Raw genomic sequence first — 11,861 nt, forward strand, 5'->3', positions numbered from 1 at the left:
CTGTAATCACTGAGTAGAGCCAATACTGACTAGAGCCAACTGTAGTCACAGACTAGAGCCAACTGTAGTCACTGACTAGAGCCAACTGTAGTCACTGACTAGAGCCAACTGTAATCACTGACTAGAGCCAACTGTAGTCACTGACTAGAGCCAACTGTAGTCACTGACTAGAGCCAACTGTAATCACTGACTAGAGCCAACTGTAATCACTGACTAGAGCCAACTGTAATCACTGACTAGAGCCAACTGTAGTCACTGACTAGAGCCAACTGTAGTCACTGACTAGAGCCAACTGTAGTCACTGACTAGAGCCAACTGTAGTCACTGACTAGAGCCAACTGTAGTCACTGACTAGAGCCAACTGTAATCACTGACTAGAGCCAATACAGACTAGAGTCAACTGTAATCACTGACTAGAGCCAACTGTAGTCACTGACTAGATACAACTGTAGTCACTGACTAGAGCCAACTGTAATCACTGACTAGAGCCAATACAGACTAGAGCCAACTGTAGTCACAGACTAGAGTCAACTGTAGTCACAGACTAGAGCCAATACAGACTAGAGCCAACTGTAGTCACAGACTAGAGTCAACTGTAGTCACAGACTAGAGTCAACTGTAGTCACAGACTAGAGTCAACTGTAGTCACAGACTAGAGCCAATACAGACTAGAGCCAACTGTAGTCACAGACTAGAGCCAACTGTAGTCACAGACTAGAGCCAACTGTAGTCACAGACTAGAGCCAACTGTAGTCACAGACTAGAGCCAATACAGACTAGAGCCAACTGTAGTCACAGACTAGAGTCAACTGTAGTCACAGACTAGAGTCAACTGTAGTCACAGACTAGAGCCAACTGTAATCACTGGCTAGAGCCAATACAGACTAGAGTCAACTGTAATCACTGACTAGAGCCAACTGTAGTCACTGACTAGAGCCAACTGTAGTCACTGACTAGATACAACTGTAGTCACAGACTAGATACAACTGTAGTCACAGACTAGAGTCAACTGTAGTCACAGACTAGAGCCAATACAGACTAGAGCCAACTGTAGTCACAGACTAGAGTCAACTGTAGTCACAGACTAGAGTCAACTGTAGTCACAGACTAGAGCCAACTGTAGTCACAGACTAGAGCCAACTGTAGTCACAGACTAGAGTCAACTGTAGTCACAGACTAGAGTCAACTGTAGTCACAGACTAGAGTCAACTGTAGTCACAGACTAGAGTCAACTGTAGTCACAGACTAGAGTCAACTGTAGTCACAGACTAGAGCCAATACAGACTAGAGCCAACTGTAGTCACAGACTAGAGCCAACTGTAGTCACAGACTAGAGCCAATACAGACTAGAGTCAACTGTAGTCACAGACTAGAGTCAACTGTAGTCACAGACTAGAGCCAACTGTAGTCACAGACTAGAGTCAACTGTAGTCACAGACTAGAGTCAACTGTAGTCACAGACTAGAGTCAACTGTAGTCACAGACTAGAGTCAACTGTAGTCACAGACTAGAGTCAACTGTAGTCACAGACTAGAGTCAACTGTAGTCACAGAGTCAACTGTAGTCACAGACTAGAGTCAACTGTAGTCACAGACTAGAGTCAACTGTAGTCACAGACTAGAGTCAACTGTAGTCACAGACTAGAGTCAACTGTAGTCACAGACTAGAGTCAACTGTAGTCACAGACTAGAGTCAGACTGTCAAGTCACAGACTAGAGTCAACTGTAGTCACAGACTAGAGTCAACTGTAGTCACAGACTAGAGTCAACTGTAGTCACAGACTAGAGTCAACTGTAGTCACAGACTAGAGCCAATACAGACTAGAGTCAACTGTAGTCACAGACTAGAGTCAACTGTAGTCACAGACTAGAGCCAATACAGACTAGAGTCAACTGTAGTCACAGACTAGAGTCAACTGTAGTCACAGACTAGTCAACTGTAGTCACAGACTAGAGTCAACTGTAGTCACAGACTAGAGTCAACTGTAGTCACAGACTAGAGTCAACTGTAGTAGTCACAGACTAGAGTCAACTGTAGTCACAACACAGACTAGAGTCAACTGTAGTCACAGACTAGAGTCAACTGTAGTCACAGACTAGAGTCAACTGTAGTCACAGACTAGAGTCAACTGTAGTCACAGACTAGAGTCAACTGTAGTCACAGACTAGAGTCAACTGTAGTCACAGACTAGAGTCAGACTGAGTCTGTAGTCACAGACTAGAGACTAGAGTCACAGACTGAGTCACAGACTAGAGTCAACTGTAGTCACAGACTAGAGTCAACTGTAGTCACAGACTAGAGTCAACTGTAGTCACAGACTAGAGTCAACTGTAGTCACAGACTAGAGTCAACTGTAGTCACAGACTAGAGTCAACTGTAGTCACAGACTAGAGTCAACTGTAGTCACAGACTAGAGTCAACTGTAGTCACAGACTAGAGTCAACTGTAGTCACAGACTAGAGTCAACTGTAGTCACAGACTAGAGTCAACTGTAGTCACAGACTAGAGTCAACTGTAGTCACAGACTAGAGCCAACTGTAGTCACAGACTAGAGCCAACTGTAGTCACAGACTAGAGCCAACTGTAGTCACTGACTAGAGCCAACTGTAGTCACTGACTAGAGCCAACTGTAGTCACTGACTAGAGCCAACTGTAGTCACTGACTAGAGCCAACTGTAGTCACTGACTAGAGCCAACTGTAATCACAGACTAGAGCCAATACAGACTAGAGCCAACTGTAGTCACAGACTAGAGCCAACTGTAGTCACAGACTAGAGTCAACTGTAGTCACAGACTAGAGCCAATACAGACTAGAGTCAACTGTAGTCACAAACTAGAGCCAACTGTAGTCACAGACTAGAGTCAACTGTAGTCACAGACTAGAGCCAACTGTAGTCACAGACTAGAGCCAATACAGACTAGAGCCAACTGTAGTCACAGACTAGAGTCAACTGTAGTCACAGACTAGAGCCAACTGTAGTCACAGACTAGAGTCAACTGTAGTCACAGACTAGAGTCAACTGTAGTCACAGACTAGAGTCAACTGTACACAGACTAGAGTCAACTGTAGTCACAGACTAGAGTCAACTGTAGTCACAGACTAGAGCCAACTGTAGTCACAGACTAGAGTCAACTGTAGTCACAGACTAGAGTCAACTGTAGTCACAGACTAGAGTCAACTGTAGTCACAGACTAGAGTCAACTGTAGTCACAGACTAGAGCCAATACAGACTAGAGTCAACTGTAGTCACAGACTAGAGCCAACTGTAGTCACAGACTAGAGCCAATACAGACTAGAGTCAACTGTAGTCACAGACTAGAGTCAACTGTAGTCACAGACTAGAGCCAATACAGACTAGAGTCAACTGTAGTCACAGACTAGAGTCAACTGTAGTCACAGACTAGAGTCAACTGTAGTCACAGACTAGAGCCAACTGTAGTCACAGACTAGAGCCAATACAGACTAGAGTCAACTGTAGTCACAGACTAGAGTCAACACAGACTAGAGTCAACTGTAGTCACAGACTAGAGTCAACTGTAGTCACTGACTAGATACAACTGTAGTCACAGACTAGAGTCAACTGTAGTCACAGACTAGAGTCAACTGTAGTCACAGACTAGAGCCAATACAGACTAGAGCCAACTGTAGTCACAAACTAGAGCCAACTGTAGTCACAAACTAGAGTCAACTGTAGTCACAGACTAGAGTCAACTGTAGTCACAGACTAGAGTCAACTGTAGTCACAGACTAGAGTCAACTGTAGTCACAGACTAGAGCCAATACAGACTAGAGCCAACTGTAGTCACTGACTAGAGCCAACTGTAGTCACTGACTAGAGCCAACTGTAGTCACTGACTAGAGCCAACTGTAGTCACTGACTAGAGCCAACTGTAATCACTGACTAGAGCCAACTGTAGTCACTGACTAGAGCCAACTGTAGTCACTGACTAGAGCCAACTGTAATCACTGACTAGAGCCAATACAGACTAGAGTCAACTGTAATCACTGACTAGAGCCAACTGTAGTCACTGACTAGAGCCAACTGTAGTCACTGACTAGATACAACTGTAGTCACAGACTAGATACAACTGTAGTCACAGACTAGAGCCAACTGTAGTCACAGACTAGAGTCAACTGTAGTCACAGACTAGAGTCAACTGTAGTCACAGACTAGAGTCAACTGTAGTCACAGACTAGAGCCAATACAGACTAGAGTCAACTGTAGTCACAGACTAGAGTCAACTGTAGTCACAGACTAGAGTCAACTGTAGTCACAGACTAGAGTCAACTGTAGTCACAGACTAGAGTCAACTGTAGTCACAGACTAGAGCCAATACAGACTAGAGCCAACTGTAGTCACAGACTAGAGCCAACTGTAGTCACAGACTAGAGCCAACTGTAGTCACAGACTAGAGTCAACTGTAGTCACAGACTAGAGTCAACTGTAGTCACAGACTAGAGTCAACTGTAGTCACAGACTAGAGTCAACTGTAGTCACAGACTAGAGTCAACTGTAGTCACAGACTAGAGTCAACTGTAGTCACAGACTAGAGTCAACTGTAGTCACAGACTAGAGCCAATACAGACTAGAGCCAACTGTAGTCACAGACTAGAGTCAACTGTAGTCACAGACTAGAGTCAACTGTAGTCACAGACTAGAGTCAACTGTAGTCACAGACCAGAGTCAACTGTAGTCACAGACTAGAGAGTCACAGACTGCCAACTAGTCACAGACTAGAGCCAACTGTAGTCAGACTAGAGTCAACTGTAGTCACAGACTAGAGTCAACTGTAGTCACAGACTAGACTGACTAGAGCCAACTGTAGTCACAGACTAGAGTCAACTGTAGTCACAGACTAGAGCCAACTGTAGTCACAGACTAGAGTCAACTGTAGTCACAGACTAGAGTCAACTGTAGTCACAGACTAGAGTCAACTGTAGTCACAGACTAGAGCCAATACAGACTAGAGTCAACTGTAGTCACAGACTAGAGTCAACTGTAGTCACAGACTAGAGTCAACTGTAGTCACAGACTAGAGCCAATACAGACTAGAGTCAACTGTAGTCACAGACTAGAGTCAACTGTAGTCACAGACTAGAGTCAACTGTAGTCACAGACTAGAGTCAACTGTAGTCACAGACTAGAGTCAACTGTAGTCACAGACTAGAGTCAACTGTAGTCACAGACTAGAGCCAACTGTAGTCACAGACTAGAGCCAACTGTAGTCACAGACTAGAGCCAACTGTAGTCACAGACTAGAGCCAACTGTAGTCACAGACTAGAGCCAACTGTAGTCACAGACTAGAGCCAACTGTAGTCACAGACTAGAGCCAACTGTAGTCACAGACTAGAGCCAACTGTAGTCACAGACTAGAGTCAACTGTAGTCACAGACTAGAGTCAACTGTAGTCACAGACTGTAGAGTCAACTGTAGTCACAGACTAGAGCCAACTGTAGTCACAGACTAGAGCCAACTGTAGTCACTGACTAGAGCCAACTGTAGTCACTGTAGTCACAGACTAGAGCCAACTGTAGTCACTAGAGACTAGAGCCAACTGTAGTCACTGACTAGAGCCAACTGTAGTCACTGACTAGAGCCAACTGTGGTCAACTGTAGTCACTGACTAGAGCCAACTGTAGTCACTGACTAGAGCCAACTGTAGTCACTGACTAGAGCCAACTGTAGTCACTGACTAGAGCCAACTGTAGTCACTGACTAGAGCCAACTGTAGTCACTGACTAGAGCCAACTGTAATCACTGACTAGAGCCAATACTGACTAGATACAACTGTAGTCACAGACTAGAGCCAATACAGACTAGAGCCAACTGTAGTCACAGACTAGAGCCAACTGTAGTCACAGACTAGAGTCAACTGTAGTCACAGACTAGAGTCAACTGTAGTCACAGACTAGAGCCAATACAGACTAGAGTCAACTGTAGTCACAGACTAGAGTCACAGACTAGAGTCAACTGTAGTCACAGACTAGAGTCAACTGTAGTCACAGACTAGAGCCAATACAGACTAGAGTCAACTGTAGTCACAGACTAGAGCCAACTGTAGTCACAGACTAGAGTCAACTGTAGTCACAGACTAGAGTCAACTGTAGTCACAGACTAGAGTCAACTGTAGTCACAGACTCAACTGTAGTCACAGACTAGAGTCAACTGTAGTCACAGACTAGAGTCAACTGTAGTCACAGACTAGAGTCAACTGTAGTCACAGACTAGAGTCAACTGTAGTCACAGACTAGAGTCAACTGTAGTCACAGACTAGAGCCAATACAGACTAGAGTCAACTGTAGTCACAGACTAGAGCCAACTGTAGTCACAGACTAGAGCCAATACAGACTAGAGTCAACTGTAGTCACAGACTAGAGTCAACTGTAGTCACAGACTAGAGCCAACTGTAGTCAGACTAGAGTCAACTGTAGTCACAGACTAGAGCCAACTGTAGTCAGACTAGAGTCAACTGTCAGTCACAGACTAGAGCAACTGTAATCACAGACTAGAGTCAACTGTAGTCACAGACTAGAGTCAACTGTAGTCACAGACTAGAGTCAACTGTAGTCACAGACTAGAGTCAACTGTAGTCACAGACTAGAGCCAATACAGACTAGAGTCAACTGTAGTCACAGACTAGAGTCAACTGTAGTCACAGACTAGAGTCAACTGTAGTCACAGACTAGAGCCAATACAGACTAGAGCCAACTGTAGTCACAGTCAACTGTAGAGACCAACTGTAGTCACAGACTAGAGTCAACTGTAGTCACAGACTAGAGTCAACTGTAGTCACAGACTAGAGTCAACTGTAGTCACAGACTAGAGTCAACTGTAGTCAGACTAGAGTCAACTGTAGTCACAGACTGGAGCCAATACAGACCAGAGTCAACTGTAGTCACAGACCAGAGTCAACTCACAGTAGAGTCAATACAGACTCAACTGTACAGACTAGAGTCAACTGTAGTCACAGACTAGAGTCAACTGTAGTCACAGACTAGAGTCAGAGTCACAGACAACTGTAGTCACAGACTAGAGTCAACTGTAGTCACAGACTAGAGCCAATAGTCAGACTAGAGACTCAACTGTAGTCACAGACTAGAGCCAATACAGACTAGAGTCAACTGTAGTCACAGACTAGAGTCAACTGTAGTCAGACTAGAGTCAACTGTAGTCACAGACTAGAGTCAAATGTAGTCACAGACTGGAGTCAACTGTAGTCACAGACTAGAGCCAATACAGACTAGAGTCAACTGTAGTCACAGACTAGAGCCAATACAGACTAGAGTCAACTGTAGTCACAGACTAGAGTCAACTGTAGTCACAGACTAGAGTCAACTGTAGTCACAGACTAGAGTCAACTGTAGTCACAGACTAGAGCCAATACAGACTAGAGTCAACTGTAGTCACAGACTAGAGTCAACTGTAGTCACAGACTAGAGTCAACTGTAGTAGAGTCAACTGTAGTCACAGACTAGAGCCAATACAGACTAGAGCCAACTGTAGTCACAGACTAGAGTCAACTGTAGTCACAGACTAGAGTCAACTGTAGTCACAGACTAGAGTCAACTGTAGTCACAGACTAGAGTCAACTGTAGTCACAGACTAGAGTCAACTGTAGTCACAGACTAGAGTCAACTGTAGTCAGACTAGAGTCAACTGTAGTCACAGACTGGAGCCAATACAGACCAGAGTCAACTGTAGTCACAGACCAGAGTCAACTGTAGTCACAGACTAGAGTCAACTGTAGTCACAGACTAGAGTCAACTGTAGTCACAGACTAGAGTCAACTGTAGTCACAGACTAGAGCCAATACAGACTAGAGTCAACTGTAGTCACAGACTAGAGTCAACTGTAGTCAGACTAGAGTCAACTGTAGTCAGACTAGAGTCAACTGTAGTCACAGACTAGAGTCAAATGTAGTCACAGACTGGAGTCAACTGTAGTCACAGACTAGAGCCAATACAGACTAGAGTCAACTGTAGTCACAGACTAGAGTCAACTGTAGTCACAGACTAGAGTCAACTGTAGTCACAGACTGGAGCCAATACAGACTAGAGTCAACTGTAGTCACAGACTAGAGTCAACTGTAGTCACAGACTAGAGTCAACTGTAGTCACAGACTAGAGCCAATACAGACTAGAGTCAACTGTAGTCACAGACTAGAGCCAATACAGACTAGAGCCAACTGTAGTCACAGACTAGAGCCAATACAGACTAGAGCCAATACAGACTAGAGTCAACTGTAGTCACAGACTAGAGCCAATACAGACTAGAGTCAACTGTAGTCAGACTAGAGTCAACTGTAGTCACAGACTAGAGCCAATACAGACTAGAGTCAACTGTAGTCAGACTAGAGTCAACTGTAGTCACAGACCAGAGTCAACTGTAGTCACAGACTAGAGTCAACTGTAGTCACAGACTAGAGTCAACTGTAGTCACAGACTAGAGTCAACTGTAGTCACAGACTAGAGCCAACTGTAGTCACAGACTAGAGCCAATACAGACTAGAGTCAACTGTAGTCACAGACTAGAGCCAACTGTAGTCACAGACTAGAGTCAACTGTAGTCACTGAGTAGAGCCAATACAGACTAGAGTCAACTGTAGTCACAGACTAGAGTCAACTGTAGTCACAGACTAGAGCCAACTGTAGTCACAGACTAGAGTCAACTGTAGTCACAGACTAGAGCCAACTGTAGTCACAGACTAGAGTCAACTGTAGTCACTGACTAGAGCCAACTGTAGTCACTGACTAGAGCCAACTGTAGTCACTGACTAGAGCCAACTGTAGTCACTGACTAGAGCCAACTGTAGTCACTGACTAGAGTCAACTGTAGTCAGACTAGAGCCAACTGTAGTCAGACTCAATACAGACTAGAGTCAACTGTAGTCACAGACTAGAGTCAACTGTAGTCACTGACTAGAGTCAACTGTAGTCACAGACTAGAGCCAATACAGACTAGAGTCAACTGTAGTCACAGACTAGAGTCAACTGTAGTCACAGACTAGAGCCAATACAGACTAGAGTCAACTGTAGTCACAGACTAGAGTCAACTGTAGTCACAGACTAGAGTCAACTGTAGTCACAGACTAGAGTCAACTGTAGTCACAGACTAGAGTCAACTGTAGTCACAGACTAGAGTCAACTGCAGTCACAGACTAGAGTCAACTGTAATCACTGACTAGAGCCAACTGTAGTCACAGACTAGAGCCAGGGGCAGGTGTTATAGTTCAGCCGTTGAGGGCTCAGGGTCAGGGGTTATAGTTCAGCCATTGAGGGCTCAGGGTCAGGGGTTATAGTTCAGCCATTGAGGGCTCAGGGTCAGGGGTTATAGTTCAGCCATTGAGGGCTCAGGGTCAGGGGTTATAGTTCAGCCATTGAGGGCTCAGGGTCAGGTGTTATAGTTCAGCTGTTGAGGGCTCAGGGTCAGGGGTTATAGTTCAGCCATTGAGGGCTCAGGGTCAGGGGTTATAGTTCAGCCATTGAGGGGTCAGGGGTTATAGTTCAGCTGTTGTTGGTCTATCATTCCATGTGGGTGTATTCATTAATGGACGAGAAAACACTCCGAACGTTGCAGATAGAAATATAAAATAGACAGTAACAGGAATGGTGTCTGTCAGCTATCTAACAGAAAATCACGATACATCTCTAGCTGATCGTAAACGTTATGTAACGTCACGTCCTTTTGAACAGACTTCTGGCTTGGTGACTGCCTGGAAGCGAGGAAACAATGGAGGAAGGGATGGGAGCTATCAATTGGTCTATATCGGGGCACGGATCTGTAGCCTGTGTGCTTCTAAGCAATTTTATCGTGCTTCTTGTATTAGTATTTGATTAGGATCCCCAACTGCTGTAAAAGCAGCGGCAGCTACTCTACCTGGGGACCACGAACGACTTCATGCAGCGCTGACCCGTCTATAATGTCAACCTGAGAGAGAATGCGATGCATGCCTCGCTCAAGAGATGAGATAGACAGGCATTTATTAAACTATAGGTCTATAGCTGGACAAATGACAGGCTATGTCTGTAGGCCAGTGGTGGTAGCCTAGGCCTATGGGCTTGGGAGCCAGGCACAGATAGACAATGTAGCCTAATGAGATTGTGCCTGAAAACCTCTTTATCACAATTCTCATTTTTTTTAAAGATTAAACCCAGACAATTAATTGAAGAATAGCAGCCATTGTATTCACTGTAGCTGTTTCGATCACCTATCATCACCGAATAAATAGTCTACCCCGATAAAAGCACCGAAAAAAACAAACAAAGATTCGTTAACCGAAATCTACCTGAGTGGCTTTGTGGAACTGCTTTTTCAGCCCCGCGACAGACATCGCTCCGGTTCGACCTCGCGCGTTCACCGGTAATCCACAATTCTTCGGCCTCTGGGTTTCAAAACAATGACTATAATCCGCCTTTCTTTCTTTAATTATTTATTTCTTGCTATCAAGTGTTCTTCGTTCCGTAGACTAACCTAGACTACCGTGGTGTCCTCTCTATAAAGTGACCGAGGTAAAAATTCGTTTTATATTGGATATTCGGGTTTCTCTTATCAACAGCCATTGAACCAAGCGTGCCATGACAATGATAATGATTTATTCTGAGTCAGGGGAGGATGGACAAAAATCCACTGCTTTTTGTTGTTGAAATTTCATTATTTATTTTTTGCTTTCAATCTTCAATAGCTATTAACCTAATATCCACAGAATATCCAGTGAAAAACCAATTTTACCTCTGTAATACGCCCATTGAGTTCATTCCAAGTGGCATTCTACAGTTGTGGCAGCACGCATATGCATGAGAGGAGGTTGCTGTCCGTGAGCTAGGTGATCGCCTAATGGTTTTTCTAGATTCTTCTATTAGCCTATGATAAGAGGGAGATCAAGATGTGCGCATTTATTAGCTAACCATTTTGAGAAGAATATGTATTTCGGAAAGAGAGACCGAAAGAGAGAGAGAGAGAGAGAGAGAGAGAGAGAGAGAGAGAGAGAGAGAGAGAGAGAGAGAGAGAGAGAGAGAGAGAGAAGAGAGAGAGAGAGACAGACAGAGAGAGACAGACAGAGACAGAGAGACAGGGAGAGACACAGAGAGAGACATAGACATAGAGCAAGAGAGACAGACAGAGACAGAGAGAGAGAGAGACAGAGACATAGAGCAAGAGAGACAGAGAGAGACATAGAGCAAGAGAGACAGAGAGAGACAGAGACAGACAGAGAGAGAGAGAGAGACAAGGAGAGACACAGACAGGAGAGAGAGAGAGACAGACAGAGAGAAAGAGACAGAAACCAGACAGAGAGAGAGACCTAGAGAGACAGAGATATCAGTAAGTGCTTCAGCACCATGGACAGCGTTCCACTTAGTTCAACTGAGTTTAATCTACCTACTGATCTTCTACTCACGGTTTGTTATGCCAACATTTAGCAGACGTTTAATCTACAGTCATGTGTGCATACATTGATATGGGTGGTCCCGGGATCGAACCCACTACCCTGGTTTGCTCAATAAATATGGAGGAATGAGGACGGATGAATGAAGAGACCTTGATACACTATATATATCCAAAAGTATGTGGACACCCCTTTATATTAGTGGATTTGGCTATACCGCCACACCCGTTGCTGACAGGCGTATAAAATTGAGCACACGGCCATGCAATCTCCATAGACAAACATTGGCAGTAGAATGGCCTTTACTGAAGAGCTCAGTGACTTTCAGCACCGTCATAGGATCCAACAAATCAGTTTGTCAAATTTCTACCCTGCTAGAGCTGCCCCCGGTCAACTGTAAGTGCTGTTATTGTGAGGTGGAAATGTCTAGGAGCAACAATAACTCAGTCCCGAAGTGGTAGGCCACACAAGCTCA

The 11,861-nt window shown here is 44.6% G+C and overlaps 1 protein-coding gene across 1 annotated transcript in view; it reads right to left on the reverse strand.

Moving 5' to 3' along the window:
* The window catches only part of LOC124008478 (endophilin-A1-like), a 28,667-nt gene extending 18,172 nt beyond the window's left edge, over positions 1–10,495 (reverse strand). Inside the window, exon 1 of the mRNA XM_046319775.1 lies at positions 10,289–10,495. Coding sequence (XP_046175731.1) covers positions 10,289–10,333 — 45 coding nt within the window. The 5' untranslated portion in view covers positions 10,334–10,495. The remainder of the gene's footprint in view (positions 1–10,288) is intronic.
* Positions 10,496–11,861: the final 1,366 nt, after the last annotated feature.

Source organism: Oncorhynchus gorbuscha, linkage group LG21, assembly GCF_021184085.1.
Source record: "Oncorhynchus gorbuscha isolate QuinsamMale2020 ecotype Even-year linkage group LG21, OgorEven_v1.0, whole genome shotgun sequence".
In the NCBI taxonomy this organism is placed as follows: Eukaryota; Metazoa; Chordata; class Actinopteri; order Salmoniformes; family Salmonidae; genus Oncorhynchus; species Oncorhynchus gorbuscha.